The 17286-nt window shown below is 37.6% G+C and overlaps 2 protein-coding genes across 4 annotated transcripts in view; one reads left to right on the top strand and one right to left on the bottom strand.

The window, feature by feature from the left end:
• Window positions 1–17286, bottom strand: part of LOC141397527 (uncharacterized) — a 41561-nt gene that overhangs the window by 10648 nt on the left and 13627 nt on the right. Inside the window, exon 2 of one of the 2 annotated variants that reach the window (XM_073973944.1) lies at window positions 16081–16396. The exons of the other annotated variant lie outside the window; for it this stretch is intronic. Within the exon in view, the coding sequence (XP_073830045.1) occupies window positions 16232–16396 (165 nt within the window). The 3' untranslated portion in view covers window positions 16081–16231. Of the gene's footprint in view, window positions 1–16080; window positions 16397–17286 lie in introns of those variants that run through there. 2 annotated transcript variants of the gene reach the window in all.
• On the top strand, window positions 2021–9607 carry Cog1 (conserved oligomeric Golgi complex subunit 1). Of its 2 annotated transcripts, XR_012411420.1 has the most exons (6): window positions 2021–2315; window positions 3034–3698; window positions 3814–4904; window positions 7639–8298; window positions 8374–8466; window positions 9349–9607. XR_012411420.1 is itself a non-coding variant. In XM_073973901.1 (5 exons), exons 1-5 carry the CDS (start codon window positions 2179–2181, stop codon window positions 9472–9474), a joined length of 2679 nt encoding a protein of 892 aa, XP_073830002.1. In that variant the 5' UTR covers window positions 2021–2178; the 3' UTR covers window positions 9475–9607. The 2 variants fall into 2 exon arrangements, 1 of the variants encoding a protein (XP_073830002.1); XM_073973901.1 differs by lacking the exon at window positions 8374–8466.

The following is a 17286-nucleotide window of genomic DNA, read 5'->3' as shown; positions in this document are numbered from 1 at the left end:
ATAACTCTTGGAATACTAAATAACAAATTTCAGCAATTTCGGTGGGATATTGACGTCACAATCTTCAGTATTACGAAAATCGGGAGGTACCGTTCTAAGGGGGTTATATCAAAACGTGGACCTATACCGACGAATTTTAGTCGGAAATGGGGCAATATGAAAACGTGGACCTGTAAGACAAATTTCTGACGAACAGTTTTATATCACATTGAAGACTAAGGGGTCAATTATGGATAGCAACCCAACTACAGTTGCGTTGCCGACAAGAAATTTATTAAGAGAAATTTCCACTTCCGCATGAAATTCACACTTTTTTTACAATTAAATTTATACCTAAAGGTTCAAAACACTGATAATTCATTCAATATCAGTGTTTTGAACCTTTAGGTACAAATTTATGGTCTGTTCCAGAACTGCAAGAATCTAATAATTTATACAATATTTTTCGATAACATAAAGGAAAATTTTTTATCGTAGTAAAAAATAGTAGCTTCTTGCAGGTTCTGGAACAGAGCATTAATTGTAAAAAAGTATGAATTTCATGCGGAAGTGGAAATTTGACAAAAATTGCTGTCGTTTCACTTACTTTATTTGCATGATTTTCTACTCTGGCAACGAAACTACAGTTCAGTTGCTATCCATAATCGACCCCTAAATACCAAATGTCAGCCATTTTGGTGGAATATTAAAGCCACAACCTTCAAAATACGGAAAATCGGGAGGTACCTTTCCATGGGGGCTATATGAAGGCGTGGACCTATACCAACAAATTTAAAGGTGAAGTTTGAGTACCCCCAACGAATTCTAAATACCATAATTTCAGTCATTTCGGTGGAATATTGAGGCCACGACGTTCAAAATACCGAAAATCGGGAGGTACCGTTCTAAGGGGGCTATATGAAGGCATGGACCGATACCAACAAAGTTCTGGGGGAAAGTTTTATACCGCCAACGTAGACTAAGTACCAAATTTCAGGCATTTCGGTGTGATAATGAAGCTAAAACCTTCAAAATACCGAAAATCGGGAGGTACCGTTCTATGGAGGCTATATGAAGGGGTGGACCGATACCGACAAAATTTTGGGGGAACTTTTTATACGCCTAAAGAAGACTACGTATCAAATTACAGCCATTTCGGTGTGATAATGAAGCTAAAAGCTTAAAAATACCGAAAATCGGGAGGTACCGTTCTATGGGGCTATATCAAAACGCGGACCGATATATCCCATTTTCAATACCAACCATCCTGCAAGTAATAAAAACTTCTGTACCAAATATTGACTCTCTATCTTTAAAATTGCGAGCTGTATCTTGATTTCAACAGACAAACGGACGTACAGACGGACATGGTTAAATCGACATAGAATTTTATGCTGATCAATAATATATGTATATACTTTATAGGGTCTCCGACGAATATTTCGATGTGTTACAAACGGAATGACAAATTTAATTATACTCTCCATATGGCGGAGGGTATAAAAAAACAGTTGGTTGGTCTCTACCGCGTAATAATTTCTACCACAAATAAAAAAGAGTGTATACATTTCTAAGAATTTGTTATAAACTAAAGAAATAAAAACTTAAGTTGCAAACATTTTTGCGGTAATTCACGAGACGGAAATTCTTAATGGAGTGTAGTTGGAGTCCATGTCGAAAGCTGTACTGGTGATGGGAAGGCAACATAAAAAACCTTTTGGATAATGAAGCAAATTCAGTTGGGGTTGTATAAAATGCAGAGTAGGAGGAAGTAGATTCAGTTGTGATTAAATTTAATGACGATTTTTTTTATCATTTGTGCTAATGTAATAACGTTTTTAATATTCTTGATTTAAACAAATAAAAAATGAATTTTATTTATTCTGGGATATATCGCAATAGCTTGCATTTACGTGTATCGAACGGAGTGAATTTTTCATAATTCTGTTGAATTTTGTCGAAAGATGTTGTGAAATCATAACTCCAATTGTACAACTTCCAATATTTTTGCTGGAATATTTTACACATCGTTGACATCACTGTTTCTTTATTATTGAGAATGACTGCGAAACAGCTGTTCCCTGATGGACCATTCACAGTAATTTCTGATAGTACGTGTCAGAATAAGAAACAAAACAAGTAGTAATTTAATCAAGTAGTAATTTAAGAAAAAAATCAGCAGAATCGAAATAAAAAGCAATGGCTACATTAAATCTTTTAAATATAAATGTTGATACGCTCTTTGAGCAGCATAGTGTAGGCGAAATTGATGCAATACACAAGAAAATCCAAGAGGTCGTTGAGAATAAAAGAGAGGAGTTAAGAACTATGGTTGGGTAAGCAAGCATCATCAGAATTTATCAAATTCTTTGGAACAAGTTTCCGGAAAAATTTAGCCCTTTCTATTCTGATTCCAACGGTGTAGAACTTTTGCCCCGGAAATATATACTCCCCGAGATTAATACCTCGAAAGTTCCGCAAAAACCCTAACTTAGACTTTAGTTAAGTTATTTACTAAACCCGAATCGTATGGGATTTTTGTTATTACAGGTAATTCTTTCCCCCCCCTGAGCACACCAGTATGCAATATGGGAAAAGTCCAAGTTTCCCCAGAAATAAGCCACTTTTAAATTGTTAGTTTTTCTCTAATTAGCCGGCCCTCGGCCGGGAATTTAAGCTTTTATCCAATAGAAAGTTGCAATTCTCGGGAAAAAATTTGGGCATATCTTTCCTTTACCGGCAGTATGCATAAAATTATGAAATATTTACCACAGATGGTGTTTTTGTCCTGATTCCAACGACATATAACACTTTCTGGGGAAATGTATACTTCCCGAGATATGGGCCGAAATTTCCCTTGTTTAATGGCCGGCTACTTAGGGGTTTTCCAGATGTTTCAAGGCCTATATCTCAGGAAGAATACATTTCGGCGACAAACATCATGTATCGTTGGAATCAGAATAGAAAGTGCAACCGAAAATATGACCTTCCTACCCTAAAGGAAATTTAAGCCAATTCTTGGACCGGCATATAATATATTCTTTTCATTTCCAGAGAACGCTATCGAGATTTGTTAAAGGCTGCTGACACAATAACATCCATGCAAGATTCGACTAAGGCTCTCATAGAACAGGTCGAGAGTATAAGTGTTAATTGTAAACATCTCAATGAACAACAATTACTGGGCTTCAAAACGGAACCCGATAGTGCCGGTGAATTGAAGACAAGAAATGCCAATAAACAATTGAATAACTATTTTAGTACCATGGTGCAAATAAAACTGTTAACATCCTTACCTGAAATGATTTGGTCACAAATCGATCGGGAACATTATTATGCAGCTACTGAATTGTTCATATTTAGTCGACACATTAGCACAGGTTTGCAGTTGGATTCGAGTAATCCCTTAATGCAAAAGTTACCGGTAGCCAAGAAACAATGGGAAATCTTAAAGCCATTCCATATGACAATAAAACAACAAATTATGATTGCTTTGGAACGAGAAAATCTGGCACCAGAACTTACGGCCGATTGTCTTTTGGCTTTGTTGCAATTGGATCGTTGTTCGTTGGAAAGTGCATTGAAGGTGTTTCTAAATTTGCGTTCATCGGCATTTCTCAATTGCCTAACCTCTGAGGGAGGTAGGGTAAAAGAACGGATACTTGTCAGCCTAAGGGTACTCAATGAGAGTATTGATATGGTTTCCAAATGTTTTATGGGTAAGAGGTGTGGCATATTTTTAATAAATATAAATATAATTTTTTCTTCTTTTAGAGGATGGTTTGCTATTTAAAAAGCTTTAATAAATATAAATATAATTTTTTCTTCTTTTAGAGGATGGTTTGCTATTTAAAAAGCTCAAAGAACACTCTGATCCAAGTGCACCTCCAACCATAGCCCGCATGGATAGTGATGATGTACAGTTTCCCTACTTGTTACCCGACATAATAACCAACTTCAAGCCTAAATTTGAAACAATTACTTTGAACAATGAATCAGTAGCCCATGCTGTGGAAACCTTCCTCGCCGATACCCAACGCATAGCCGATACTCAATTGAAAGTACTTTTCGATTTTGTTCTAAATATGAATACGATACAGGAGATTAAAACCGAAGCAAATAACTTGAGAAAACAATTGAATTTATCAGCCCTAGCCAAGCAATATAATTTAACGCATTCATTGGATTTCTATGAGTTACGTTATGTGCCATTGATAAATCAACGTATACGTAATATCATTAACGATAGTTGGACTAAAGCCATTAATGAAACATTTTCCACGCTCGAAAGCACCGTCCAACAAGATGGGCTATTAAATAAACAAAACTATAGCCTATGGCAAGAGTTTAGTACAGATCTACCCAGTAGTTTGGATCAAGCTCTATCCGAGAATAAGAAAACTAAAATATTGCTTATGAAATCTAAAGGTTACGACGATCAAATTATACAAATGGCTACACAATTCGATAGTAATTTAGAAGCAATCATAAAAGAAATGAATGTGTTGCTAGAAGAGCCAACAACAAAACAAGAAGATAAACAGGATTTAGTTGATTTCCTTAAAGAGACCGCACAACGACAAATTACAGAATTTATTACGAAAATGAAACATTTGCAATTGTATTCATCTCAACGAGAGGCATTACTGTTTGTAATTAGATGTTGCTGTTCCCTAATTGAACTTTGTCCACATTTGAAGAAATGCTTCTGCCAATCAAGTTCCTGGCGTCAACAATTGAGTGGTGGTACGACAACTGTAGCAGCAAGTACCATGCAAGAAAATTGGCAACGAATTTGTGGCTTAATCGAAGATGAAGTATTTCAATTGTGGCTTTGTCTTGTACGTGGTATTCTAGAGGAATATAACTGTGATCGTTATCTGATGGAAGTGAATTCGAATACGGTTATTTTGGAAGATTTTGCGGTAAGTGTAATACGATTAGATTAGATTTTTTCTAGAATCCCATAAAAACTTTTTATGGAAGGCCAGATGAGCCAACAAAATTGGTTACAACGTTCCGCGGAAGAAATGTATAAAAAGCGGACATGCCTTTCTTATGCACCGGTCTGTACAGTATAGACCTAACTTAATTAGTCTTTCCTCTAGTGATCCATACATGGGATGTATGGGAATATCAGCTTTTGAAGGGCAATAACCGTCTGGTTCTAATTTTTCATGAGATTTGGCATTCCGTCATAGGCCAGAGGGGTGCAGCGAACTTATAGCTTCACATTTTGCCCAGTGAGCAAAGACACTCCTAACTAGGATATGAAATGTTACTACAGCTGCCACACATCACCACTGTAGCTCCCGATCTGATAAATGACGCGTCCTGGAAACCCGTCATTTTGTTTAGCGCAGACCACCTTCTTATCGCCGTATCCTTTAACAGACCAACCGAGTTCATAACGTCCGACCGCCGTACTTTTCTGAACCATGAGAGTTTACCAATCATCGTTTCAGAGAATAATTTTCCGGGATATCATCATAGTTACGCCTCTCACCACATACCTGCTGGTCGAATACACGAAAATACTCAAAATTTTCCACTAGTCGTGTTCTAGGTTCTCTATAAGCGGAAGGACCCCTATTGGCCATGACGTCTTCTATAGACAGAAGGCATCTTGGGGTTTTCTATACAGACAGATGGCCTCTTGAGGTCTTATATATATACTGACGACCTTTTATATAAGCAGAAAACCTCTTGCCGTCTTCTGTGTACAGAAGACTTCTTGCTGTCTTCTATAGAGAGAAAATCTCTTGAGGTATTCAGTCGACAGAAGACCTCTTATATCTTATCTTATAAGGTATTCTATAGACAGAAGACTTCAAGTGATCTTTAGTCTATCGAAGATCTCATGAGGTCCTGTGGAAGACATCAAAATGTCTCCTGCCTGTGGAAGATCACAAGATGTCTTCTGTTTAGGTCTTTTATAGACAAAAGAACTCTTGAGGTCTTCTCTTCTATACACAGAAGCCCTCTTGTCGTCTTCTATAGACAGAAGACTTCTTGCAATCTTCTACAGACAGAATACTTCTTGCGGTCTTCTATATACCTCTTGAGGTCTTCTATAGACAGAAGACCTGTTGAGGTCTTCTGTAGGACATCTATAAACAGAAGACGAATTGAGAAATGAAGTCTCTCGAGGTCTTCTATAGACAGGTGACCTCTTGAGGTCTTCTATATAGACAGATGGCCTATTGAGGTCTTCTATAGACTGAAGACCTCTTGAGGCCTTTTATATAGACAGCAGACCTCTTGAGGTCTTCTATAGATAAAAGACCTCTATAGAAGGAAGACATCTTAAAGTCTTTTAAGCGTTTTGAGCTAGACAGAAGACCTCTTGAGGTCTTCTCTTTTATACTTACCGACAAAAATCGGTAACATTAAAACGCAAAATTCAAAATAAAAATAAACAAAAATAAATTCAATACTGTTGCTATCAGTAGAACTTTTCATCTACTTTTTATTGGTCGCTAACTTACCGAATAATATCGTTAATTACAGAAATTATAAACATTTTAATTTTACTCTAAAATGGGTTAGAGAATCGCACTACTGAGGTAGACAGAAGACCTCTTGGGGTCTTCTAAAGACCGAAGACTTCTTGATGTCTTCTACAAACCTCTTGAGGTCTTCTACACACCTCTTGCGGTCTTTTATAGATAGAAGACCTCTTTATTTCTTTATTTCAGTCTATTGAAGATCTCTCCTCGTGAGTTCTTCTATAGAAAAACATATTTTAAGGTATTCTATAGACAGAAGAGTTCAAGTGATTTTCAGTCTATCGAAGATCTCATGAGGTCTTATGTTTGTACAAGACCTCAAAATGTCTTCTGCCTATAAATAACCATAAGATGTGTTCTGTGTAGGTCATTTATAGACAAAAGACCTCTTGAGGTCTGCTCCTCTACACCCAGAAGACCTCTTGCCGTCTTCTATAGACAAAATACCCTTTGCCGTCTTCTATAGACTTCTTGTAGTCTTCTATAGACAGGGTGATTATGAATATAAACTCCCCATGAGTTTTGTCTTTCTGGCTATTAATTTTAAAGGAGAAAGTGAAGAAAAAACTCTCGAGGAGTTGATATTCATGATTGGGCTGAATAGTTCTTGCGGCCTTCTATGGACAGAAAATCCCTTTGAGTCCTTCTGTAGACAGAAGAAGACCTCGTGAGAAGACTCAAGAGGTCGAAGATCTCATGAGGTCTTATGTGTCTTCTGTATTTAAGACCTTTTGAGGTCTCATGTCGAGACCTCAAGAGACTTTGCTACTGCAAGTCTTCTAATTTGAAGACCTCAAGAAGTCTTTTATCTTTAAGGCCTAAACAGAACTTCTGTCTTAGAGCACCTGAAGAGGCTCCTAAGAGGTCTTCTATTTATAGAGGATCAGAGAATATAGAGGTCTCCTGTCTATATTATACCTCAAAGTGTCTCCTGAATTTAGTATTTTAGTTTTACCTGTTTCAAACATCGTGTGCTATTTCACAGGTGTAATGTCATGTCTTCCCTTAAAACCGCATGAGGTATGAAAGGACATGACTTCATTTAATCGGGTTTAAAACCTTATGGATACTGGTCCAACTATTTTCCTGTTCCTAGACTTAAACTGTATTCTCCAACGAAATAATCAACATAAAATCTCTTTCTTTACAGCATTGGGAAATAATTACCCTGGAGCAAAAGGACGAACAAGATATGCCCACACAAACCACATTCCGTGTACCAACACAGCCACGTATTTCTCTACAATCCTATTTCCATACCCTTATAACAGCATTAAAGAAAATTGTGCCTGAAACTTTACCCCAAAAAGTATTGATAACATTAAAGAAAATGTTATTAGAAGCCCTACTTCATCACTATAAGAATCTTTTGGATGAATCCAATCAAAACACAACAATGGGTCAAAATATTGCTCTACAGCTATATTTCGATTTAAAATTTTTGCAAAATTCCTTTGAGCTAAGTCGTGAACAAAAAGATCAATTTACATCAGTTCAGGATGCCTATAGAGATTTAATTGATCCATTCGATTTTGAGCTGCTCTCATCACAACTTATGGCAAATGTTAAACGGGCGGTTACACGTTACAATTGTATATTGGGTGTACTAACAACAACGACACAAAGCAATATTCCCTCAGGTGGTAGCAGTACTATTGTACCCGAAAAAGATCCAAACGTTCTGAGTTTGTGTTCAAGTGGTGCCACAACATTGTGGTTCCCTCTGCTGCCGGTAGTTACAAATACCACCAATATTGTTACACAAGCTGTTGAAAGCAAAAAAGTCTCGTTAAGTGCAGAAAGTGAGAAGGTAAGGGACAAATGAGAAATATATTTCTTTTATTATTATAATATTTTAATTTAATATTCCACATCTTTTTTAAAGGATATTTTATATGAATTATAAAATAAGTTTCTTTTATATATTCAACACAATGTGTGTGTGTTATGGTTTACTTGGGAGAAATGTGTTTTATAAGTAAATATTGTTTATATGCATGCGAGTTAATGCGTTGTTGTTGTAGTGTTTTGTTCAAGAATGTGTTTTTTAGTTAAAAATTGCTTTAAGAGTTTCAATAATTATGTTACACATTATTCACGCAACTAATTCAAAAAAAAAAAAAAAAGAACTAGAGGATATCAAGGACCAAGATCACTTTAAAGCCCCCTCTCGGATCTCTTTGCCGTCTGTACTTTTGGTAACCCTTTGGTGTCCCGTTTACAACGTTACATATTTTTTGTTGCGAAATGTAATACATCTCGAAATATGGACCTTAATTGATTTGGAAGACACCAAGGCAATATGTGTACCAATGTAATGCTCTTGAAGTCCAACGCCAGCTACACGATAAAATATATCGTTAACAAGTATACGATTTTGTTGAACGCCTGCCTACCACAGGTTACGTGATAAAATCTGGGTACTTACGAAAATTCGATTGCCCATGTCTCAGAAAGACTTTATGACTTCGGCAACAAAAAATATATTTCTTTGTAATCAGGGCCGCAGGGGTTTCGGATAAGGGCCATGCCAAATAAATCGGATAGGTGGCCTTAAATTGGACTTAAACCAAAATCACTTTGAATTTGTAAAGAACAACAAGAACAATAAGTAAATAATTGTATCTAAAAGACCCATCATTACACAATTCGATCTTCAAGTTTGTAAATTCAGCATTTTAACTGTTTTAATATCCATCAATATCACCTATTAATATAAATACATCCTGAATTTTTCGATTGTTGTTTTATTCAAAATTCTTGTCCTGCTTTCACTTAGTTTTTAAATTTATTATTTATCAGAGACTACATTATAATAAACCCACTTCCATTTCTTCTTCTTTCCTTTCCAATTATACAGACCACACCTACACGTAAAGCCACAACCAGCTCAACATCATCATCTTCTACACGGAAAAGTGATACAAAAAGTAAATCTGGAGCAGCATCATTTTTTGGTGCTATGTCACAGGAATGGTTCCGATAGTCGTAAAGACAATGTTATTCTTTTAAAACAACTTTCAGCATTTTTCAATAGAATTAGTAGCTACTATTTTATTATATCCTTAAAAGTATTCAAAGAATATAAAATATGTTTATTAAAATTAAAAAAAAATAAATTTTTTTTTTAAATTTTGTAACAAAAACACGAGTAAGTAGAACAATGATGTAAGGAAATTTTGCAATTCTGTGAGTGATATATTTCTATAGAATATCATCATTTTGAAATCAAGAGGTTTTCTGTCCATACAAGACTAAAGATGTGTTCTGTGTACGGAAGATCTTAGGAGGCTTTCCATCTGCCGAAGATCTTAAGAGCTCTCTTCTCTGTAGAAGCACTCAAGAAGTCTTGTGTCTATAGAAGACCTCAAAAAGTCTATAGAAGACTTCAAGAGGTCTCCTGAGGTCTTCTTTCTGTAGAGAGGCGTATGAGGTCTTCTGCTTGTAGAAAATCTAAAGAGGTCTTCTATCTATAAAATAGCTCTTTTATCTATAGAAGCGCTCAAGAGGTCTTCTATCTATAGAAGACCTAAAGAGGTCTTCTATCTATAGAAGCGATCAAGAGGTCTTCTGTCTGCCGAAGACCTCAAGAGGTTTTCTGTCTATAGAAGTGCTCAAGAGAGCTGCCTTTTCTCTCTATAGAAGATCTCAAGGGCTCTTCTCTCTACAGAAGATCCCAAGAGGTCTTCTGTCTATAGAATACCCCAAGAGGTCATCTGTCTATAGAAAACCCCATGAGGTCTTCTGTGCATTGAGGACCTTAAGAGGTCTACTGTCTACAGAATGCCTCAAGAGGCCAGAGGTCTTCTGTCTATAGAAGACCTCAAGAGGTCTTCTGCCTGCCGAAGACCTCAAGAGGTTTTCTGTCTATAGAAGTGCTCAAGAGAGCTGCCTTTTCTCTCTATAGAAGATCTCAAGGGCTCTTCTCTCTACAGAAGATCCCAAGAGGTCTTCTGTCTATAGAATACCTCCAGAGGTCTTCTGTCTATAGAATACCTCCAGAGGTCTTCTGTCTATAGAACAGGGGGGTTACTCTCTATTGCGATGCGTAAGAAAAATGCGATGCGTAAGGAAATTAAATGCGTCTCTAATTCGTTGTCGTATGTCCTTTGGCAACTATTTTTGTTCCTTTTTTCCTTTCTGGCATCGCCGCAATCTGTAATACAAAAGCGTATGTCAAAATCGTGCGTTAATGCAAATATCTTGCGTTAACAAAATACCAAACGCAAACGCATCGCAATACAGAGTAACCCCCCAGCTCAAGAGGTCTTCTGCCCATAGAATACCTCAAGAGGTCATAAGATTATTGAAGACCTCAAGAGGTATTCTATCCATAGAAGACCTCAAGAGGTCATCTGTTTATTGAAGACCCCAAGAGGCCTTTTGTCTATTGAAGACCTAAAGAGGTCTTCTATCTATATAAGCGCTCAAGAGGTCTTCTGTCTATAGAAGCGCTCAAGAGGTCTTCTGTCTATAGAATACCTCAAGAGGTCTTTGTCTATAGAACAGCTCAAGAGGTGTTCTGTCTATAGAACAGCTCAAGAGGTCTTCTGTCTATAGAAAACCCCAAGAGGTCTTCTGTCCATAGAGGACCTCAAGAGGTCATCTGTCTACCGAATACCTCAAGAGGTCATATGTTTATTGAAGACCTCAAGAGGTCTTCTGTCTATAGAATCCCCAAGAGGTCTTCTGTGCACAGAGGACCTCAAGATGTCTTCTGTCTACAGAATGTCTCAAGAGGCCAGAGGCCTTCTGTCTATAGAATACCTGCAGAGGTCTTCTGTCTATAGAAGAGCTCAAGACGTCTTCTGTCTATAGAAGACCTCAAGACGTCTTCTCTCTATAGAAGAGCTCAAGAGGTCTTCTGTCTATAGAATACCCCAAGAGGTCTTCTGTGCACAGAGGACCTCAAGAGGTCTTCTGTCTACAGAATGTCTCAAGAGGCCAGAGGTCTTCTGCCTATAGAATACCTCCAGAGGTCTTCTGTCCATAGAAGACCTCAAGAGGTCTTCCGTCTATAGAAGACCTCAAGAGGTCTTCCGTCTATAGAAGACCTCAAGACGTCTTCTCTCTATAGAAGCGCTCAAGACGTCTTCTGTTTATAGAAGAGCTCAAGAGGTCTTCTGTCTATAGAAGAGCTCAAGAGGTCTTCTGTCTATAGAAGAGCTCAAGAGGTCTTCTGTCTATAGAAGAGCTCAAGAGGTCTTCTGTCTATAGAAGAGCTCAAGAGGTCTTCTGTCTATGGAAGAGCTCAAGAGGTCTTCTGTCTATAGAAGAGCTCAAGAGATCTTCTGTCTATAGAAGAGCTCAAGAGGTATTCGGTCTATAGAAGAGCTCAAGAGGTCATCTGTCTATAGAAGGCCTCAAGAGGTCTTCTGTCTATAGAAGAGCTCAAGAGGAATTCTGTCTATAGAAGAGCTCAAGAGGTCTTCTGTCTATAGAAGAGCTCAAGAGGAATTCTGTCTATAGAAGAGCTCAAGAGGTCTTCTGTCTATAGAAGAGCTCAAGAGGTCTTCTGTCTATAGAAGATCTCAAGAGGTCTTCTGTCTATAGAAGAGCTCAAGAGGCCTCCTGTGTATATTGGAGCTCAAGAGATCTGTCTATAAAAGAGCTCAAGAGATCTTCTGTTTATAGAAGAGCTCAAGAGGTATTCTGTCAATAGAAGAGCTCAAGAGGTCTTCTGTCTATAGAAGGCCTCAAGAAGTCTTCTGCCTATAGAAGACCTCAAGAGATCTTCTGTCTATAGAAGGCCTCAAAAGGTCTTCTGTCTGTAGAAGACCTAAAGAGGTCTTCTGTCCAAAGAAGACCCCAAGAGGTCTTCTGTCCATAGAATACCTCAAGAGGTCATCTGTCTACAGAATTCCTCAAGAGGTCATCTGTCTATAGAATACCTCAAGAGGTATTCTGTCCATAGAAGAGGTCAAGAGGTCTTCTGTCTATAGAAGAGCTCAAGAGGTCTTCTGTCTATAGAAGAGCTCAAGAGGTCTTCTGTCTATAGAAGAGCTCAAGAGGTCTTCTGTCTATAGAAGAGCTCAAGAGGTCTTCTGTCTATAGAAGAGCTCAAGAGGTCTTCTGTCTATAGAAGAGCTCAAGAGGCCTCCTGTGTATAGAAGAGCTCAAGAGATCTGTCTATAAAAGAGCTCAAGAGATCTTCTGTCTTCTGTCTATAGAAGAGCTCAAGAGGTCTTCTGTCTATAGAAGAGCTCAAGAGGTCTTCTGTCTATAGAAGAGCTCAAGAGATCTTCTGTCTATAGAAGAGCTCAAGAGGTATTCGGTCTATAGAAGAGCTCAAGAGGTCATCTGTCTATAGAAGGCCTCAAGAGGTCTTCTGTCTATAGAAGAGCTCAAGAGGAATTCTGTCTTTAGAAGATCCCAATAGGTCTTCTTTCTATAGAAGACCTCAAGAGGTCTTCTGTCTATAGAAAACCTCAAGAGGTCTCCTGTTTATAGATGACCTCAAGAGGTCTTCTGTCTATCGAAGACCTCAAGAGGTGTTCTGTTTATAAAAAACCTCAAGAGGTCTTCTGTCTATAGAAGACTTCAAGAGATTTTCTGTCTATAGAAGACCTCAACAGGTGTTCTGTCTCTGTCTATAGAAGATTTCAAGAGATCTTCTGTCTATAGAAGACCTCAACAGGTCTTCTGTCTCTGTCTATAGAAGACCTCAAGAGGTCTTCTGTCTATAGAAGACCTTAAGAGGTCCTCAAGAGGTCTTCTCACGGTGCTCTTGAATCAAATTTAAATGGAAGGTGCTTACACCTGGGAAGTTTTTGTGGATTCTGAAACTACAATGTTCATATATGAGAAAAATCAAAAAACAAAAAAAAATCGCCGGAGCGCTTTTTAAATAAATCGCGGCGATTCAAGTTGACATTTATAGAGGTGTTTTAGGTTTTCTCGATTTTGCTAAAAAACCGCAAGTCCTATCGAAATTCGATTAAAAAAAATGTTGTAGCCATGAAAATTCTCTACAAGATTGACCTTTACGGTATTTTCGTAGGTTTCACCATTTTTGAGATATTGAAGTTCAAATTGGGACAATGCACTGACTGTACCGCCTCCTTATAAAACAATGTTTTGATGGGTGCGCCTTAACTAACTTTTAATGAAAACCGCTTACACAGGGGAAGTTTTTTGAATTCTGAAAGAAAATGTTGTAGCTATGAAAATCCTCCACAGGATTTAGGTTTATGATTTGTTCTCAGACTGTACCATTTTTGAAATAAAGAAGCTTAGTTTACATTTTTATGTTTTTTTGTTAGGTTTTCGCGATTTTGCTTGAACACGGCAAGTCTTATCGGCAAGGGACCTGAGAAAATCTTATAGCTGTGAAAATTCTCTACAAGACTGGCTTATGTAATTATTCCTAGGTTGTACCATTTTGTTAGATACATAAGTTTAAGTTGGGAAATTGCAGTCATGACATTGTTTTATAAGGAGACGATAGAGGATTGAATTGAATTTGAATTGTCCCAATTTCAACTTCTATATCTCAAAAGTTGTGAAACCTACGAAAATATCATTAAAGCCAATCTTGTAGAGAATTTTGATACCTACAATACTTTCTTTATTCCCATTTTAATAGGACTTGCGGTTTCCAAGCAAAATCGCAAAAACCTAAACAACCCCTAAAAATGTCAACTTGAATCGCGATTTATTTAAAAAGCGCTCCTGCGATTTTTTTTTGTTTTTTGATTGTTCTCATCTATGAACATTGTGGTTTCAGAATCCGCAAAAACTTCCCAGGTGTAAGCACCTTCCATTTAAATTTGATTCAAGAGCACCGTGTTCTGTTTATAGAAGACCTCAAGAAGTCTACTGTCTATAGAAGACGTAAGAGGTCTTCTGTCTAGACCTCAAGATGTCTTCTGTCTAGACCTCAAGATGTCTTCTGTCTAGACCTCAAGAGGTCTTCTGTCTACAGAAGAGCTCAAGAGGTCTTCGTCTAAGAAGAGCTCAAGAGGTATTCGTCTAAGAAGAGCTCAAGAGGTCTTCGTCTATAGAAGAGCTCAAGAGGTCTTCTGTCTATACAATACCTCAGGAGGTCATCTGTCTACAGAATACCTCAAGAGGTCTTCTGTCTATAGAAGACATAAAGAGGTCTTCTATCTATAGAAGCGCTCAAGAAGTCTTCTATCTATAGAAGACGTCAAGAGATCTTCTGTATATAGAAGACCCCAAGAGGTCATCCGTCTATAGAATACCCCAGGAGGTCTTCTGTCTACAGAATGCCTCAAGAGGTCTTCTGTCTATAGAAGTCTTCAAGAAGTCTTCTTGGTATAGAAGACCTCAATAGGTCTTCTGTCTCTGTCTATAGAAGACCTCAAGAGGTCTTCTGTCTATAGAAGACCTCAAGAGGTCTTCAGTACATAGAGGACCTCAAGAGGTCTTCTGTCTACAGAATGCGCAAAGAGGTCATCTGTTTATTGACTACCTCCAGAGGTCCTCTGTCTATAGAAGACCTCAAGTGGTCTACTGTCTATAGAAGACCTCAAGAGGTCTTCTGTCTTTAGAAGAACTCAATAGGTCTTCTGTCTAGACCTCAAGAGGTCTTCTGTCTAGACCTCAAGAGGTCTTCTGTCTAGACCTCAAGAGGTCTTCTGTCTACAGAATGCCTCAATAGACCAGAGGTCTTCCGTCTATAGAATACCTCCAGAGGTCTTCTGTCTATAGAAGTCTTCAAGAGGTATTCTGTCTATAGAAGACTTCAAGAGGTCTTCTGTCTATAGAAGACCTCAGGAGGTCATTTGTATATATAAGAGCTCAAGAGGTCTTCTGTCTATAGGAGGCCTCAAGAGGTCTTCTGTCTATAAAAGACCTAAAGAGGTCTTCTGTCTATAGAAGACCTCAATAGGTCTTCTGTCTATAGAAGACCTCAATAGGTCTTCTGTCTATAGAAGACCTTAAGAGGTCTTCTGTCTATATCAGTCCTCAAGAGGTCCTTTCTATAGAAAATCTCAAGAGGTCTTCTGTCTATAGAAGACCTTAGAGTTCTTTTGTCTATAGCAGACCTCAAGAGGTCTTCTTTCAATAGAAAATCTCAAGAGGTCTTCTGTCTATAGCAGACCTCAAGAGGTATTCAGTCTATAGAAGACCTTAAGAGTTCTTCTGTGCAAGACGTCCTCTGTCTATAGAAGACTCCAAGAGGTCTTCAGTCTATAGATGATAAATGTTTTCTGTCTATCTGCCTTTAGAAGGTCTCAAGAGGTCTTCTCGCTATAGAAGAGCTCAAGAGGTTTTCTGTCTATAGAAGACCTCAAGAGATCTTCTGTCTGTATGGATAAGCTCAAGAGGTCTGTCTATTGAAGATCCTAAGAAGTCTTGTGTCTACACGAGACCTCAAGAGGTATTTAGTCTATACGAGACTTGAAGAGATCTTCTGTCTATTGAAGACCTCCAGAGTTCTTCTAAGAAAATCTCCAGAGTTCTTCTTCAAGAGGCCTTCTGTCTATAGAACATCTCAAAAGGTCATCTGTCTATAGAAGACCTCAAGAGGTCTTCTGTCTATAGAGGACCTCTAGAGGTCTTCAGTTTACAGAAAATCTCAAGAGGTCTTCTGTCTCTTTGTTGTTGAAAGTTTATTTTTAATTAATTGAATTTTTAAATTTATTCATATAAAATAATAAAAAAATTTGTTACAATTACAATTTATAGGAAATTAATGCATTAAAAAGATTAGCACTTTAAAGAAATCATAAATAACTGTATTACAAAAATATAGTCCATCTTCTGTTGTTGTACTTTTACTTCTTGCCTCCTTTTTTGCCACCACCACCGGCTCCGCCACCAGCTTTTTGGTCTTGACCTTTTTTAGCGCCACCTCCTTTATCGCCTCCACCGCCACCCTTATTTTTTCCACCTCCTTTATCACCACCTCCGCCGCCGCCACCACCTCCTCCACCTTTTTTCTGCAAAAATACACAATTCGAAAATGTTAATTACCTCTTTTCTTATTTATGTGTTGTTGGTCGTGTTTGTGTTTTTCTTTTTTTCTTCACCTCCTTCTATTTTTTCTACCTTTCCTTCATCAGATTACCTTTTGACTGATAAAAAACAGAACCAACAGCAACTACTGTTTGTTTACGGATAATTTAGTTTAGAGAGGTGAAAAGTTCAAAGTTTTTCCAACTTATTTTTAAGTCCATACAAGAGAAATAGTTGTAGTTGTTGCTGTTTTTTGCAGAGCCGTTTTCAAAGAAACGTTTCACCTTCATCTCTAACTCTAAGATTAGTTAATTACATGCTATTTTAATTTGTAGACCGACCATCCACCAAAAACAGAGATGAAGAAAAAAAACAAGTGAATGAAAATGAAATGAACTACCTATAATAAAATAATGAATAACAAAATTATGCAGGTGTGGATGGGTGGCGGAGGGGGTAAAAGAATTTGCAAAAAAGTAACAACGAAATACATACCCTGCCCTTAAAATTATAATTATAGTCGAGGTCGTTTAAAATTGCCTAACTTAGATTTGTCTGATTTTAATAAGAGATTTAAATGCATTGGGAATTTTGGGAAAAAGGCAAAATAAAGTGATTTTTCGTTACACCACTCCCGTCTTTGTTTTCTAAAGAAAGAAGACGTCTTCTATATAGATGACTTTGTCAATTCAAACATTGGGGAGAGTTCTATAAGGAAGTCAGTCTCCAGAGACACACCACAGGGAGGTTTTTTTCACACTTATTATGGCTTTAGAAGGTGAAGGGAATACTCTGGGTGGTTGACAAATTAGGAACTAGGGCAGTTGCCTATGCAGATAAGGTAGTAATTTTTATCAGGGGAAAATTTCTATCT

Source organism: Musca autumnalis, unplaced genomic scaffold (assembly GCF_047663935.1).
Source record: "Musca autumnalis isolate F117 unplaced genomic scaffold, ASM4766393v1 scaffold_1, whole genome shotgun sequence".
NCBI lineage: Eukaryota > Metazoa > Arthropoda > Insecta > Diptera > Muscidae > Musca > Musca autumnalis.
This window is presented reverse-complemented; position numbering and strand designations above follow the sequence as displayed.